At 44.8% G+C, this 18,564-nt stretch overlaps 1 protein-coding gene across 1 annotated transcript; it reads right to left on the reverse strand.

Moving 5' to 3' along the window:
- Nucleotides 1-897: 897 nt before the first annotated feature.
- Srp9 (signal recognition particle 9) lies at nucleotides 898-9,047 on the reverse strand. Its single transcript, XM_028789316.1, has 3 exons — nucleotides 8,878-9,047; nucleotides 4,551-4,619; nucleotides 898-1,920 (listed from the first exon to the last, which is right to left on the reverse strand). Exons 1-3 carry the CDS (start codon nucleotides 8,947-8,949, stop codon nucleotides 1,801-1,803), a joined length of 261 nt encoding a protein of 86 aa, XP_028645149.1. The 5' UTR covers nucleotides 8,950-9,047; the 3' UTR covers nucleotides 898-1,800.
- Nucleotides 9,048-18,564: the final 9,517 nt, after the last annotated feature.

Raw genomic sequence — 18,564 nt, forward strand, 5'->3', positions numbered from 1 at the left:
TTAGCTGCAGATGGCAGTCACTGCAGTGTCTTTCTTTCCTGCCACAGACACCTGAGGTGTAACTGGCATCCATTAAACTGAAGACATTTGCATGTACAATTTCAATGGCAGCCAAGTGGTCCAGGCTGGCTTTGAACTCTCGATCCTCCAGCTTCAGTCTCCTCAGCACTCATTTTATTTTTATTGTTTTCTAAAATTAACTTACATATAAAGATGTTCCAGGTTCCTGCCTTGCTTAAGTTCCTGCCCTGTATTTTGATCAAATGTCATGAAACAGATGTCTGAAATATATTCATACAAGTTAACTCCAACATCCCCAAATGCTGAGGAAAGATAAACACTGGGCACACCACCACTCCACTCTGGAGATACGGCCACTGGAGTTTCCTATGGGTTCTCAGGACTCAGACAAGTGGAAGCCCCTCCCTTCCTAGTGACTACTCCAGTTGTAGTAAAAAGTAGGTGTAAATGAGCAAAAGGCCACATTCCCTTCCTCCCATTAGTTCCGGAGAGAAAACTTAAAGCCAAAAAACTTGACACTAACAAAGTAATATTTGATTGTACTTTCCCAACTCAAGAAAACAATTTTACCATCAAGGAGTAGCTCAGACACTCATACAATAAAAAGATGAGAAAAATAACAAGAACATTCAGTTCCAGCATCTCTAGATTCACTTCAGATTAAATTAGTACTGTATACCCTAGTCAAGAAATCCATACAAACCAGGTGTGGTGGTGCATGCCTTCAGTCCCAATACTTGGGAGGCAGAGGCAGGTGGATCTCCGTGAGTTAAAGGCCATCCTAGCCTCTATAATGAGTTCCAGGACAACCCGGGCTATTGAAACCCTAGCTAAACAAAGAGAAGGAAAGGAAAGAAACTACAAGAAATTCAGAACTTCAACAAAAACAGTATGCTTATATTTTATTTACTGACCTCTCTAAAACAGACTAAAATTCTTAAAACTAATAAAAAAACAATACTTTAATGCAGTACTTTCACTTCAGTCTTGAGCAGACAACATAGGACATTACAATTAGATGGTAAAATCAGATTTTACAAATAAAAGCTACATATAAATGGTGGACTTGTGGTTTATTAGGAACCTAACAGTTCTGGGAGGCATGCTCTATTAATACTTTAGTTCAGCCTGAGGTGGTAGCTACACTGAGTGCTCCACGTCCACGGCACACTGCCACAGACACTATCAGTCATCAGCCTGTGCACTCATAACTGCATCTGGCTCTGTTCACTGAAAGCCAGACTTCAAGTCAGTCACTGCTCAGCAAGCAGAGGCTACAAATCCCTTCCCTCAAAAACAGCTTGAACCTGGCAAGAAAGGTGAAGCAGACCTGCTCTTCACAACACCAGATCGGGCACACCACGAAGCAGGTAATCCCAGTTACCATGTGTGTATCATAAATGGCATACATGTGATACTCCAAAAGAAACATACCAATGCAGCAAAAGTTACATTTTATTTCCCCTTAAGCAAACACAATCTAGAAAGAACTTTTCTTGTTAATTCTTCAACAAATTACTGATATGAATTTACCAAAAAAAAAAATTTGCCCAACATCAAATTATCTGCAAAAAATTTCTAAGATATTTCTTATTCAGTTTCCAAAAATAAAGATTTTCTAACTGGAAACCCTGACATTCCTATTCTCTAAAGCAAACCTTAGGACACAGGTTGGTCTCTCAGCTTTCGACAGCTCCATTACATAAATATTTCCAACACTTTCTCAGTTTCAAAAGCTGCTTGCTTCCCAAGAACATAACAGTCTTCATTTCAAACCATTCATTCTGTTTCCATAGTGACATTGCGGGATTCCTTGGCCACCATAAGTCGCATTAACTGACTGTGGAATTTCTCAATCTTCTTGACATCTTGAGCTTGGTCTGTTCTGTACACCAAACACTGTCAGAAAATGCAAAGACATATAAACTGAGCAAAACTTGATACTAGTAATGACGGACCCCAGTGGGCACACACTCGGGAGCCTTGTCTGCCGGATTCTGCTCTATTCTCTCAGGTGTCACACCGAGCAGCCAGCAACTGCTTGCTTTTCTTTAATTTTAATTTTTAAATGCCACTGCCATAGATAGAATGTAAAGAAACTCTTCTAGAAAGAGTCTCAGGCTTGCTAAGGCACCAGGCATGCATGTGGCACACAGACATACATGCAGCAAAATACTCAACACCTAAAATAAGTAAATTTAAAAATGTTCAAGATCATTCTCAGCTACACAGTAAGTTCAGGCTAGTGTGGGCTTAAGAGACCCTGCATCAGGAAACAAAAAAAAACCTTTACTATTAAGGTGGATTTACATATTACATATGTCCTACTTGGGAAAATAGTCTCTTAACATAATGCAGAAAAAAACATTACAAGGGACATGAGGATGAGGATTAAAAGATTGTTTTTTAATAGAGTTAATCAAGTTTGCACTTTTTTAAAAATCATTTTAGCAGGGCTAGGGATATGGTCAATAGCAGAGCATAGTAGCATGTGAAAAGCCCTGTGTCTGTGTGTCTGTGTGTGTGTGTGTGTGTGTGTGTGTGTGTGTGTGTGTGTGTGTGTAAGATCATTGGCAGTGCTTGGCAGTGCACAGGATGAACTAAAAGCAAGGGCACCATTGGGAGAGAACTTTAATAACAGCAAGTGAGTAGTATGATCCTAATCTGGAGTGTACCCGTGAAGACGAAGAGCTAGTAACAACAGGAAGGGGCAGAAGGGCTCCAGTCAGCAAGTCCACAGCCGTGTGTGTGCGTGTGTGTGCATGCAACGTGTGTGTGTGTGTGCATGCGTGTGCGTGTGCGTGTGTGTGTGTTAAGGGAGCAAAACACCACTTTTAACAAACAAACAAGAGAAAAGAAGAGGAAAATGCCATGCCAGGTGTGATGGTTTGTAAATGCTCAGCCCAGGGAGTGGCACTACTAGGAGGTGTAGCCTTGTTGGAGTAGGAGTGTCACTATGGGCCTGGGCTTTAATACTCTCATTGTAACTGACTGGAAGCCAGAACTAGCTGCCTTCAGATGCAGATGTAGAACTCTCAGCTCCTCCAGCACCATGCCTGCCTGGATGCTACCATGTTCCTACCTTGATGATAATGGACTGAACCTCTGAACCTGTAAGCCAGGCCCCAATTAAATGTTGTTCTTGTAAGAGTTGCCTTGGTCATGGTGTTCACAGCAGTAAAGCCCTAAGACACCAGGTTTCTGGCAGGTGGGTGACAGCATGCCCAATGGCAGGAAAAGCTGGAAAAATCTACTCTGGAAAGGCTAACATGACGGCTGCATGAAGGAAAAGTACTTGACTTCAGAGTTAGTCAGTCTCAGAAGAAAGATAGGGGCCAAATATACAAATGTGCCAAGCAGACATGAACACAGAAGTACCAGACTGCAGGAATCAAATGAACTCCAGAAGAAGTGGTACAAAAAGACAACTGAGGCCTGAATACCGGTAAGATGCAGTACTTATGGGGGCTGTTAGCATTCCTTCTAGGCTCTGCCCCACAGTTACCTGGCAAAGGCCAGGTATGCCTGGCTTACTATAAAAGGGGCTGTTAGCCCCCTCCTCACTCTCTTACTCTCTCTGCCCTTTCTCTCTTTCTGTATCTCTTCTCTCCCTGACCTCTTTCTCCCTCTCTCCCTTTCCCCCTCTCCTGTTCCTGGCCGGCCTCTTCCCCCTCCTCTACTCCCTTCCCATGCCCTATAATAAACTCTAGTATACATTATACCTGTTGTATGGCTGGTACCTCAGGGGAAGGGATGCCTCAGCATGGGCTGGCTGAGGCACCCCTCCCACCTCACCTCACCACCTCTATCAAACATATCCTTGGCTCTTTTTTAATTTTTTATAAAACACAACAGAAATATCTAATAATTAGCAGAGAGGAACAGAGAAAAACAAAGCCAACATAAAGTAGAGCTACCAGGGCTAGAACTTCCAACCCGAGAACGGTCTTCACACCTCAGTGCAGAGACCAGCGGGAACATGAGGGGATGAGAGCACTGGGCTAGAGACCATAGCACCGAGGAGCTCACACCAGTACCAGTGGAGGGCTGCACAAAGAGACCAGCTGACGGGGAAGGAAGAGAGGGAGGGAGGGAGGGAGACAGTAACAAGCCCCTGGCTTGGTTTATCATCATTTACAGAGCCAAGCATGGTAGCATATGCCTTTGATATGCTGTTGAATTTGAGGCCAGCCTGGTCTACATACTGAGTTCACAGACAGCCAGGAAAACATAGAACCTGTCTCAAAAACAAAAAGAAAGGCTATATAATCATTTGCTTTTCACCATGAGAAAGAAAACCCACTCAACTTTAGTCTGTTTCTCTGGCTAGGTCTGAAGAAGGTCTGTTAAGCCACAGCTGGCACATTGCCTTCATGGAGCAAGTTCATTATTTGCTGAATCTAAAAGAAGAACTTAGAACAAAGTTCTTCAATGTAGGATGCATGCACCTAGTAGGTCATCTGCAGACTCTACATGACCAACCTCAAACATCAAATTCCCCAACCCAACAATTAAAAGTGTATACTTACAACTAGATCATCTGTTACTTTGATACACAAATTCCCATCAACATGCCTGTATTTGAGAACCACACGAACCTGCAATAAAAATACTTATTTAAAAATAACAATAGACAGATGCACTGGTGGCTCACACCTTTAATCCCACTACTCAGGAGGCAGAGGCATAGAGGCCAGACTGATCTACAGAGCGAGTTCTAGGACACCTAGGGCTACACAGAGACACTCTGTCTCAGAAAAAAAAAAAAACAAAAATAACAAAAACAAAACCCCCCAACAAAAGAAAACAAAACACAAAACGATTTTCCTGCTCCCCCTACACTTACCAAAGACCCCACACAAACTTAAAATGATTTCAGTGTGGCAACCTGAAGAATTTTGACTGTTAGATAAAAAATATTGTTACAACTCAAAATACGCATCCATTCTCAGTAGAGTCACAGAGACAAAAAGTCAAGGTTCTTGTCTAGTTAAGAACTTTGAATTCAGCCAACCAAAATAATCAGACACAGAACAGAATAAATTAAAAGTCCTAGAAAGGCTTCTTAATCAGGAAAACACCAAGTGGCAGATGATCCCATACAGCAGGAGGCATGGAAGACTCGGGCCCAGGATTAAGAGGCCAGGGCAGCGATTTGGCAGTAGTGTTGGGGGCTGTGCTCACAAAGGAGGACAGGGAACTCATGGAGGTAAAGCCAAAGGAGTGGATCCCTGTCACCAAGTTAAGGATATGAAGATCAAGTCATGGAGCTACCTGGTCTCCCTATCCATTAAGGAATCCCAGATTATTGACCTTTTCCTGGGCATATCCCTTAAGGATGAGGTTCTAAAGATCTTGCCGGTACAAAAGCAGATTCATGCCGGCCAGTGGACAGGTTCAAGACTTTTGTCGCTATTGGGGACTACAATGGTCATGCTGGTCTTGGTGTTAAGTGTTCCAAGGAGGTAGCCACAGGCATTCCAGGGGCCATCATCTTGGCCACGCTCTCCATCGTCTCTGTGCAGAGAGGCTACTGGGGAACAAGACTAGCAAGGCCCACACTGCTCCATGCAAGGTGACAGGCCGCTGTGGCTCTGTGTTGGTGCGTCTCATCCTTGCCCCCAGAGGTACTGGCATTGTCTCTGCTCCTGTGCCCAAAAAAGCTACTGATGATGACCAGCACTGATAACTGCCACACATCAGCCAGGGCTGCACTGCCACACTGGGCAGCTTTGCCAAGGCCACCTTTGATGGCATCTCCAAGATCTATATCTACCTGATCCTTGACCTCTGGAAAGAGACTGTTAGCCAAGTCTTCTTATTCACCTTGTAAAAACTCACACTACAGTATCTGTTCAGAGGACCCAGGTTCCATCTGTGGCTATCATATAAGGGTTTTTATATAAGAAAAATAAAGTGAATTAAGTTTGTTTGGTTTTTTTTTAAATGCTATAAAGAAAAATACTGGTAAAAATACTAAAGGAAAAAAAAGTAATTTATACTGGAAAAAAGGCCAAGAACCACTTTTCTTAGGAAGTGGCTTTGAAAATACATGTTTTGTTTTGCTGTTGAGAAGGCTGGAAAACGTATAAAAAGCATTCTGAACAGAGAGTTGATGTATTTATTCTGTGGCTTCCCCAAGTCTAAAGCCAGAATGACTGAGTCAAGACAGTGAGGCTGGGAGTCAGGCTGCATTCAGTAATCAGTGAAGAACTGGTTTTAAGCAGAGGACACGTCAGACCACCAGTCCACGGTGGCAGGAATAGAAGGGAAGGGCTAAAAGGAAGACAAACCAACCACAGGCTCTCTTCAGCCCACCAGCAAGAGCATTTCAGTTCAAGCCATGCCGGTTAAAGGGTGAAAAGATATGTCGGGCTCCACACTAAACATGCTGGGTACAGAAGGCAGAATTCCTGCACACAATTTCTAGAGACCTGACAAACTCTTACTTAGCCCTACAAGAATCCGAATGGACTGGGGTTCAGACCCAGAGTTCATACTTAAGTTTGGAGGCCACCAGGATTTTCTCCCTAGGCAGATCTGTCCAACTCCTCTGCTGTCTCCTCCTTCCAACACCACAAGTCCTTGTCACGTCTACTGTCACTGTCCCTGCAACTATAGCTGCAAACAGTCACCGCATGTGTGCTGGCGTGTGGACAGTCTCTTTACTAAATGTAGACAATGCTGTCAGTATCAGGCCCTTCTGAACACATCTTATACCACCTTACAGCACTCTGCTCAATTGTGGAAATGAATGGCAAAGCAAGGGACAGGGAAATGAACCACATGAAGGGACAAGAAGCCACTACTACCACAAACTATACAATTTCAAAAATACCTAATTTATCTAGCCATTTATTATCACTTCATAAATGAAAATTAAGAACTATTACATCAACTTTAAGAGTAATAGGGTAATTAGTTTTAAATGTCGCCTTAGAAGGGAGCCTGAAATTACCTAGAGTAGGTTGGCCTATGGGGGGGCTGTCTTACTGTAAATTGAGGTGGAAAGACTCAACCGACTGTGGGCTGGGCCCTGAACTGTATGAGTAGAGACAGCTAGCTAAGTCAAGCACAGGCAGGCAGGCTGCATGGTTGCACTGTCTCTCTGCTTTTGACTAAGGTTGTAGCAATTTCAAATTTCTGTCTTGACTTCCCTCAATAACAGACTATAACCTAGAATGGTAAGCCAAATAAATACTTTCCGACTCTATACTGCTTTTTGTTAGGGTGTTTCATAGCAACAGAAAAGAAACTAGAACAAACAGCACCACATAAAGCCAGAAATGGTGTTACATGCCTGTTATCCCAGCATTCAGGCTGCTACAGAGGACCTTCAGTTCAAGGGCAGTTCGGGCTTAACGTGGCAATACCTCACCTCAAAAAATATAGAAGGTAGAGAAAGCTAGTACCCAGAGTTCAAGATCATTCTCAACTACACAGGAAATTAATGAGGCCAATCTAGGGCACATATGATAGTATCTTACAAACAAACAAGGGTGACTCAAAGTGTTCTACCATCTATTCTGGTCTGCCTATGATGGTTCTAATGCATACCCACTTCATCTAATAAATTTCTCCTCCCCCCCCAACCCCAGACAGGGGTTCTCTATTCTCCTCTCTTCAACATCCTGAATGCTGGGATTACCAATGTGCACCACCATTCCCCTCCTAGATCTAAGCCCACTTATATGCTGCAGGGAACACAGGTTTGGTTCCCAGCACCTACATGGTGGCTCACAATCATCCCTAACTCCACTTACAGGGGATGATTCAATGCCCTCTTCTGAATCCAGAAGACACCATACGTGCACAGGCAAAACACTGATACACATAAGAACTAACGAACTAACCTTTTCAAAAGATGCTTCCTGTGGACTTGAAGAGATGGCTTAGCTGCTAAAAGCTAGACTCACAACCAAAAATAAAAGATGCTTCCTGTAAAAAACCTGTAGTAAGTACTGCCACTACAAGTCGCCAGCACCAATGTATTTTTTTTATTTTTACTTATTACTCTGTGTGTGTGTGTATGCACATGTGCGATGTGTGGTCAGAAAACAACTCTGAGGAGATGGTTCCTTCTTCCCATCTTTAGGTGAGCTCTGCATGCTGAGCATCTCTGTGTGTGTGTGTGTGTACACACAGTTCGTGTTATGTGATGATTAGAAAAGGCATACAGTACAAGCCTGAGCTAGGGTTCTTGAGATTTGTTAACTGCTTATCGTTTTTTTGTCTTAAAGGGTGTATTCATAAAACATGCATCTACCGTACCTTCAATAATCCTTTAAGGAATAGTGAAGTTGACCTTTGTGTCTCTCCCGGATCCTATTCTGAACTGGTGAAATGAGAATGGGTAGTTTTGCTTTGGGGAATGAAACATTTATGTCTAACGTGTAAGTGCAAGTATTCTCAAGGTTTCAACTGACCCACGGAAAAAACTAAAACTCCCCCACTGTCCAAAAAAGTACAGCAAGCGCTTTCCTAACTGGGACCTACATTATCACCATTTTATAAGCGGGTACCCTCGCGTCTGTGTGGGAAAGGAAAGGGGCACTAAAATAAGTGACGGACAGGAAAGAGACAGTGCAGGGGGAGGAGCCCCCAGCGACACGTAAACCAACCAAATCCAAAGCGGAAGTTAGGAGTTCCCCCGGGTGCAGACCGCTGTGGAGTCCGCCGCTGCGGAAATGGCCGTGCCTGTGGTTGCTGGCGGAGCCTCGCTGGGTCTCCGGGTCAGACGGAAGAAGACGGAAAGGACAATGACACTGGAGGGCCGACTCTGCTCCCTGGATGTGCTCAGGCCGCGCCAATGATAGAAAAGACCCCGGCCCCAGGGCCGTCCCTCCAGCGACTCACCTTCATGGGGTCCGCCAGGTAGAGCTTCTCGGCCGCACGGCTGAACTCCTCCCAGGTCTGGAACTGAGGCATCGCGGCTTCGGGCAGCAAGAAACAAGGCCGCGAAGCAAGAAACGGCGCAGTCGCACCGACAGCCCACCGCTCTCCCGCAACCGCCCACAGCGCTGGATTCTGGCGGCACAAAGATGCAGGCGCACTAGCGCTGGCACCATTGGTCAGCCTCGGCCGCGCCGATCCAATGGGCAGGAGGCATGCTGTCAGAGGGCGGGGCCTCCGCTCAGAGAGGTCGGGGGAAGAGAGGGCGGCTGCCACAGCGCCGCCTGCAGGTCTGGAGGGGTGGTGCCTGTGCTGCCTTTCCAGGCTGATTGATGATAAAGTCAGGCTCTGGTTTTCCAAAGACTTAAGCAGCTCTGTGACCTGGTACCCAAATTACAGTCGTGGTAATGACAAGGCACATCTGTCACACTCAAAGCCTAATCAATAGTTGGGGAGACATAACGGGAGCGCAACCAAAAACTTTCTATGGTAGACTTGTATAGGGACAGTGAAACAAAAAAAAAGAGCGTGGCTCACAGAGATGAGACAAACCGAACGAGGGAGGAGAGAAAGGCAAGACCTCTAGGCGCATTTTAGATCTGCAGTGTACTTAAGATGGCAGTGTTTAAGGGAACGGAGGAAGAGAAGAAGCAAAGAGAGAAGGAAGCCACACTGTGGCAAATGCTAGGATAAGAAATTTGAGTCTTTTTTCCTCAGGCAGTGTGTGACACAGGATAGCTTTTAAAATAAATTTTATTGGGATACATTTTATGAGTGTAGTAAGCATTGGCTTTAAGAATATATGATCAGGGCTGTACAGATGGCTCAGCAGTTAAGAGCACCAACTGCTTTTCCAGGGGTCCTGAGTTCAATTCCCAGAAACCACATGGTGGCTCACAACCATCTGTAATGGGATCGATACCCTCTTCTGGTGTGCCTAAAGACAGCGATGGTATATTCATATAAATAATAAAAAATAATAAATCTTAAAAAAGAAAATACAATCGAGTTCTGAAAATATATATATGTACACACACATCACACACCCACAGAACATATACCTACTTGCTTATGTCATAATCAATGTATGAGGGCGTTTCTCACCTCTAGAAACCTCTGCATGCTTCCTTATAATTCATTTCCTCCACCCTCCTGGTCCCAAGAATATGCTTTCTTTTCCTGTAAATTACTTTCTCCTGTCCATCAAGCTGCTTTAAACAGTTTTTTTGTTTTTGTCTTGTTTTGTTTTGGGTTTACAATGCTGGGGATTGTGCCTTCTAGACAAGGTCTCTACCACCTTAACCTTGTTCTCTTCCCTATCTTGCCTTCTCTCTTCCCTATCTTTTTCTTTTCTTATTTTCTCTCTCTTTCCTTCTTTCTTTTTCTTCCTTTCATTTTTTCTTTCTCTTTTCTTCTTTCTTTCTTTTGTTCTTTCTTTTTCTTTTTTTATTTTTTTTGAAAATATCTTTGCCCAAATTGGCCTCAAATTCCAAGTTCAAATGATTTTTCTGCCTCAACCTCTTAAGTAACTGAGACTGTGCAACCAGGGCTAGACAGATTTTCATGTCATGAGTTTGAGGCAAGCCCTGACTATTTAGTCCAAGGCCAAACTGGGCTACTTAGAAAGACCTTGTCTCTAACTAAATAAGCAAAGAAATAAGAATGATGGGGGTCCTAGCAAGAGGCCATCATGATACCTGAAAATAGTAATTATTTAGATCTTTTTACAAAGAAGGGATGAAACAAAGGAACTCTGAAGTCAGTCTACCTGGGGGATGTTTGAAGACCTGCTCAAACCTCAGGCTTTACAGCTCAGGTTCTCAGGAGACTGGGTGGTTAGTTGAGTCATCTCTACAAAGGTTAAAGTCACTCGTGAATAAGATTAGATTCAGAAGAAGGCTCTGAGGTAGATCCTACACCCTTAGTACAAGGGACATATATGCTGGGACTGTGAGAACACTGAAGAACAAAAGCAAATGACACAAAGGACTGTCCAGTAGAATGACCCTCTTAGAAGGTCACGAAGAGATAGAATCTGTATCAATCTAAGTAACTCCATATCAGCCCCAAGAGCAGAACTAACTACCCTCACTGGAGCCCTCTAGCTTGGGGCAAGAATGAGACATACTCGCACAGATTCATCCTGTGATTTCTATGTAACCCACACCCATGTAGGCATCTGGAGAGAAAGGGGGCCTCTTCACTGCCTGTAATACCTTGGTTAAACATGCTCCTGAGGTTTGGACCTCTCTAGAAGCCATCTGGATTCTAATTCACATGGCATTATACATCACAAAGCCCACTAAAATGACCACTGTGACATCTCTCATGGGGACAACCAAGCAGAAAAATCAGCTAAACAGGCAGCTAAGCCTCTACCTCAGGCTGTCTAAATTCCCAATCCCATCCTCCTAGGTCTCAAAGACCAGGGTTTCACAACCACTGCAGAGATATAGTTACAAAGCTCAGAAAACAGGTTGTTGCTCTCTGGATCCTCCCAGTAGAAAGCCCTTAAAAGTTCTTATTAAGTCATATATTTGAGGGCTAAATCCCTCCAAATTCTAATAGCCTGTCTTCACAGACACAGTGTTCCTTAGACATTATGATGTGTTTCTAAAGCCTCCCCTACTTGTGAAGCCAATCCAGAGCAGCCCTTAAACCTGCTCCCCCTATACTTCTGTGCAGCATAGAGGAACCATGCATGCTCCCTGTGTACAAGGAGAAAGTTGGTAAATGGATTTTACTTACATGCACCTATGCAAAGGAAGCAGATATCTTACTGATTGTCCTCTCTGGATAGACAAAGGCATTTCCCACCAAGAAAGAGTCTCAGAGGTGGTCAACATCATTACAGACACTTCATTTCTTGCTTTGGGCTTTTCCAGTCCCTATAGTTTGATAATGGCCCAGATTTCATTTCCAATATGTTCATATCACCTTGCACCTTTAGTATTCTGCAAAGGTAGAAAGAGTTAATGTAACTCTTAATCAATTTCTTACCAAGCTCACACCGACAGTAGTCTTGGCAACTTGACAACTCAATAGTCTTTCAATCTCTCCTTTAAGATCCCAAAATACCCCAAGACTACCACTCATCTTGACTCAGAGTCCTTTATGGTACCACTTTTCTCTATGTTTATCGCTTCTTATTGAATTCTGAGGCTCGTTATCGATCTCAGTATATTATATTCTGGGTAAAGGTGATGGAAGCATCACTGATTACAAGAGTATATGCAGCCTCTAGTTTAGCTTTTCTAGATTCTACCCTTGCGTTCATTCAGGGAATCAGGTTACTTAAAAACCCTTCCACAGAATAAAAGACTACCTGAAGCTGTTTGGCCTAAACCTGTAGTGGTGAGTTAGTTAAACCGCTCTGGCCTCCTACTGGCCGAGTGCATGCACCAGCCCAAGAGCTCTCTGGATTCGTGAATAATACGCCAGCTAATTTTAATATGCCTTGACTAGCTCAGTACCTGGGCATTTCTAATCCTCCCTGTGACTAGCATACATTCTCCCCTCTAACTTTCCTGAGTCAACTTGCTAAATCAACATTTCATCTCTGCTACCCCAGACCCAGTCAAGGGAGTAGCCACTAGGGCCACTTTCCCGTATTCTTACGTGGCTGGTTGCTTTCTTTCCTGCAGCTCTTACACCCGATCCTTCTCCCTCCCAGTCATGGTAATTCTCCAAAATCTCCAAAGTCTTTCTGCCCAGCCATTGGCTGTATGGTAATTCTTTACATACAGTCGAAGCCAGCTGGTGGCAGGGACCCTCAGGTCTGGAAGCATGGCTTTTTGGGAGCTGAAATAAGACAAAGCATTAGAACCAATCCCCAACATAAGCCTTACCAAGTCTGACTTATGTCTCTAATTGTAGTCAAGCTACAAGGTCTAGCATTATGGTTCATCTGTTCAGAGTTGAAAGAAAGCTCAATTTCTAAAAGCTCCAAAGCCTACTCCTTTCAGCCTCACAGAGATACATCCCTATCTCCTCTTCTGTGGAGACCCAGGAGAAACCCACTTTCGAACACTATTAGTTTTCTACTTTGCTGAGAAGAAATACCAGAGAAAAGCAAATTAAGGAAGGAAACGTGTATTGTGGCTCAGAATCTGAGGATACTAAGCATAGGGCTTCCCTCATTGTCACAGTTAATATTGTCATAAGCCTTACCTGCATCCACAAATCACTGTATGGTGTTTCTATAACATGGAGAGCTTTTGGGGCTGCTTCTAGAAACTTGGCAGGAATTTGACATTGGGCTAGGACAGGGAAGTATGCTGAGATAAGAACATTTATGTTAGGAGCCGCGTTCGTCATTGCAACATGGCGCCGGTTTCCTGCTTCCTGGTTCTTCTTGAGAGCCTTGCTTGAATGTGCGCCTGCGCAAGGCACGAAAACCAGTATGCTAATTGGCGATGTCGTGAGAGCCAATGAGTGTGTGGCACGTCTCCTAGGGCTCTATATAAGCCACAGGTTTTTCGGGCTTGGCGTCCCTCGCTTCACTGCTATCTAGAGAGCTGTACAATAAATTGCTGTCAGAAGAATCCTGAGTGTGGCGTTCTCCTTATCGGCGAGGCTGCGCGCTGCACATTTATATTTGGGCTAATACAAAGTTCAAAGTGAACTCAGCTGAGGAATCAGCTGTGATCAGCTGAGGAATGTGTCATTTCTTTTATCTTGAACATCCTGATAAGCTCCTAGAAACACTGATCACAGGACTTCATTGTCTTGTTCATTCCTTGACTATTTGTGTTTATTGCCTTGTTTGTTCCTTAACCTAGAACTGACCTTATTATTTGCACATACTTAAAATGATATAAAAGCAGACTGGAAAAAAATAAACCCACCTCAGCCTCAGAACAGGCTGGGGTCATGCTACTGTGTTGTCTAATTGTCTTTTTTTTTTTTTTTAATCCTCACTCCTGCCCTGGAGAACCTGTTGACTGACTGAGCTGGTTTGGTCACTGTAAGATGGTCATTTCTGCTCCAGAGTTTTGTTTGCCCTTATGGAAAATTGCCATGGCTCCATGATAGCCTTCCCTGCCTCCCTTGGGCATTGGAATCCCAATGTACCAGCCATTAGTTTTAACTACTATACTGTAGGATGACTGGATTAGTACTGAGTCTAGACCTCTTCGCTGAACTGCCAGGTCCTAGGCTAACCCCAGAGTTGAATTTGAAAGATTAAAACAGTTTTTCAGCAAATCATAATAATGTCTAAACAATAGATGGAATATCTGTTTCCTTAAGACTTAGGAGCACTGGCAGATTATTATCACTCTGTATGTTCTGTAACTTCAAGTCTCATTCTTCCTACAGGACAGTTATTGTGCTGAGCAGAATGTTTTAAGACTAATGAGGTCAGGAGCAGAAACAAGAAGGCAAATTTACAAATATCTATGCACAAAAGATAGCAAGCTTGCCACAGGGGCCAGAGCATTCTGACTCCTGAGAGCTGGTAGACCCTGGTTTCATCTGCTACTTATCTTCAGTTCTGTATCTTTTACCCAAAAGGCCCATTGCCCAGTATGATGATTAATCTCAATTGTCAACTTGATAGTATCTATAATCACTTGGGAGGCAGACCATGAGGATGCCTATCGGAGAGTATATTGATTAGGTTAACTGAGGTGGAAGACCCAACTACTATGGGCAGAACCATTCTCTTGGCTGGACTCCCAGACTATATAAAAAGGATGAAGTGAACCAGGCATGATGGCACATGCCTTTAATCCCAGCACCCCAGAGACAGAGGCAGACAGATCTCTGTGAATTTGAGGCCAGCATGGTCTACAGAGTGAGTTCTAAATCAGTCAGGACTATAGAAAGATCATCTGTCTCAAAACAAGCAAACAACAACAAGTTGAGCAGTGCAGCCATTATTTCCTGCTTTCTGACTGTGGACGTGACCAGCTGCCTCAGACTCCTGCCTCATTGACTTACCCACCAAGATAAGGCTGACACTTTAAACTGTGAGCCAACAATGTCCTTCCTTCCTTCCTTAAGTGGCCTTTGTCATGCTATTTTATCTCAGCAACAGGGACAGTAACTAATGGGGACAGTAGCTGGTAAGAGAGGGAAGGAAAGGACTCTTCTCTGTAAAGTGTTGTTGGCAGGGCACCTGGCCAGTATGCATGAGATCTTGAGTTTCAAGAGAGAAAAAAACTCAAGTTGCTTTTTGAGTGGAATGACTGTTTCTGAGCTCGTTTCTCCTGCTTGAACTTTTGTCTGTTTTCCATGGTTTGTCTTCTACACACAGGGCTGCAACTGTTCTAGACTAAGAACAAGTTTGGATCCTTAAATAAATTCTTCCTCTAATGGGCATCACAATAGTCCCAACTGTCCCAAGTACAGCTGGCATGCCAAGCATGTGTGTGGCTATGTTTATTTTCCCAAATTGAATATTTATAAAGCCCACTATGTGCCAGCAGCAGTCAAGGAAGACTTTGTTCTTGGACCTTCCCAGGTTTCATGGACTCAAAGAAAGGCAGGCCAGGTAAAACACACCTGCTAAAAGAAGCCAACTAAAAAACCTGTTTGTCCAGAACACTCTTGTCCCAAGGAAGGAGGGAGGGAAACTTGAGGAGGCCCTCACAGCAGAAGGGCTTAGGCAACCATGGCTCTGTGACCAGCAGAGGGCAGTGCTGTGCAGAAGATCCAAGCCAAGTACTGGCACAAGTACTGGCACAGATTCAGCCCTTCCTGAGACCAGGCTCTGAGCAGCAGGAACCCAGCTTAGCTGGAAGGTGTTTGCCTTTTGCTTAAAAGCCAGGGACTATTGAATGTGGGTTCATGGAGATCAGCCTTGAGCTGCTTCCCAGGCACCTTAGCGCATACAGACATTCAGATGCTGTCCTGTCTCTTCACTTTAGCTTCTTAGTCACCCAAACAATCCTGACACTTCTTTTCGCCAGAAAGCCTTGGCCAGGAATTTCCAATCCAGTGTTAATTACTTATTGAGCACCTATCCTGGGTCTTCCAACCAAGTAGATGAGCTTCAGGGAATCCAAAGAAGCACAACAGGTGTTTACAAACTAATAAGAGAGCACAGGTAGGTGAGGTCAGATTTACCTGGAGGTCGAAATGTGCATTGATGGAGCTTGTCCACAAGAGGGCACACAACACTCATGGTTCCACAGAAATCTTAACAGCCCCTACCTGCCCAGGTGTTTGGGCAACTCAGTCATGAGTCCAGGACAACATAACCTATCAGTGTATATACAAAGTACGTCCAAAGGGTCAGGAGAAGTGTATGCTCTGGGAAGCCACTCAAGGCTGATCTCCAACAACCCAAATTCAATAGTCCTTGGAATTTCTTTATTGTTTGTTTTTTGTTGTGGTGGTGGTGGTGGTGGTGGGCTCTTTGCGTGTTTAGCTTTTTTGTTTTTTGTTTTTTTGGTTTGTTTGTTTGCTTGTTTGTGACAAGGTCTGAAACTTGTGACAATCCTTCTGTCTCTGCCTGCTGAGTGCTAGGATTATATACCTACCATGATTTTACTTATTTTTGTTTTCTAGTGCTGACGATAGTATGTGAATAGGTAATTGCTCTATACTCCTGGACTATGCTGCCAGTCAGGTCCATCACTCAGAATCCCTGCGCTGCTAGGGCAGGAAGGGAGTGGGAAGGACACAGGGGCAGGCAGCGCAAGAGCCTTCAGGAAATCTAAGCCCAGGTGCCAGGAAGCAGCCTGGGAGCAGACTGCCGCATCTCTGAGACACCCTAGTTGCACCTCAGAGGTCCTGGAGGCTGCCTGCAGCTGTCCATCTTGTGCTTCACCTCAAGAATGCTGATGTTTTTATGATTTGAGCAAGTAATAATCCTTTTAAGTGAAACAGATTTCAAACGGAACCGCACCCCAAAAAACAACAAGAGAAAAAGCCTTGGAGTGTTTTGTTGTGTCTTGTTTGGGGGGGGAGGGTGTAAGGGTTGGTGCTTTCCCAAGGGTGTTGAGCACAAAGAGGTTCTCACTGAGTCTTGGAGACCAGCAAAGCCACCCTTAGGGCTACCTCCTTTGGTACAAGCTGCCAGTACTAGAGACCAGAGGTCAAAGGCACTGAGATTCCTGAGGCTCAGCCCATAGATTTCATCTGCATCTGATTAAAATGAAATTCAAATCCCAGTAGCTGGAAGAAAAGGTCAAGATTTGACTCTACCAGGGACCTCCCCTCAATCCCTCCCTCTTCTTCTCTGGCCCAGGTCCCATCACAGCTAGGCTCCGATTTCCCCTCTCCCTGGGTAGCCCCGCACTGCCCAGAAACTCCACAGAATGGTCCCATTGTAGGCCACACAAACCAAAATAGCAGCATTTTCTGTCCTCTGCCTTAGAGAGCTTCACTTAAAACCCCAAAGTCCCAGATGTGGACGACAATGGAAGTTGTTGTTGCAAATGAACTATCCAGAAAGTGGTGAAAGGCAGGTAGTCGGAAAGCAGCCGGTGGGGTGGGCTGGGCTGTGGGAGAGAGAACAGTTACACAGACACTCCATTAACCCAATTAGGAAATTCTGGCGGGGATTCCCTTGTCAACAAAGACCCATGGTAGGGAAGGTGGGAACTCGGACAGGGTGGGGGCACTCTTGGAATGAAGGGGCTAGGAGTAAAACTTCAGTTACCTCTGTGCTGTCAAATGCTATTTTTATCAAATGTTAAATGTTCCGGGTTCTTTTTTTAAACCATGCCCCAGAGCATTGGATGAACAGTGTTTGCTTTAATTAATGAATCAGATGACATCTCTACTCAGCAGCGGCCTTTGCTCAGCTATGGAAACCCTCTGGGTGGCCTAGAGAACAGAGACTGTAGAATCCTGATAGCTCACAGCTGTCAGCTCATTGGTCATCCAGTCCAAAAGGTCAGGGGTTCCTTCTCCAGCATCCTCCTGGTGCAAGAGCTTTCTTAGGTTTGTAGAAGGGGGCCAGAGCACAGAGTATGACCATAGCAGTGTTTGGTTCTTCAGAGTCATTTTGTACAGGCTGTGCCAAGGAACTGGAATTTAGAGGGAAAGGCAGTGTAAAATGCCATATGAAATGGTCAGGCTTTAGCTCCAAGGAGGTATGAGCAGGACACAGAGCAACAGGTATCACTAGTGAGGGGCGTGGGGGTCCTGGGAATACCATGGTGATCTCACTGAACTAGAATAACCCGTTGGTGAAGAGGCTTTGGAGAGGGCGGTGAGATCTGGAGCTGAGCTGAGGGAGATCCTCCCAACCACCTGCTTCGAGGCATGGGACTGGCCCAGCGGCATACTTAGCCTGGCTTCTGGGGCTGCAGCATGCAGCACATAGAGGGCTACAGCTTTCAGAGCAGGAAATACAGAGAGAAAGGTTAATGCCTCTGGCCACTAGGTGCCCTGTGACTGTGGAGGGGCAGAAGGAAATGATGTCTGGAAGGGTCCCGTGTCTGCTTCCCCATTCAGCCCTAGGGAGCCCTACGCCCAGTTCCCTAGCTCTCTTCCTTCTTTGCCAACCTCTCCACCCTACTGCTCTCCTCTGCACTGCCGCCCACCCCGCCCCGCGCCTGCTCGGCACCGCCCCCCCCACACACCACGCAGCTGTGGGAGAGAAGAAGGGCATGTGCAACGCTCCGTGCTAAGACGTGGTGTTCTGTGTCCCTCATGTGTGACCAGGGCCAAGCACGAATGGGATGTCCGTTCCCT

Source organism: Grammomys surdaster, unplaced genomic scaffold, assembly GCF_004785775.1.
Source record: "Grammomys surdaster isolate TR1022 unplaced genomic scaffold, NIH_TR_1.0 125808, whole genome shotgun sequence".
In the NCBI taxonomy this organism is placed as follows: Eukaryota; Metazoa; Chordata; class Mammalia; order Rodentia; family Muridae; genus Grammomys; species Grammomys surdaster.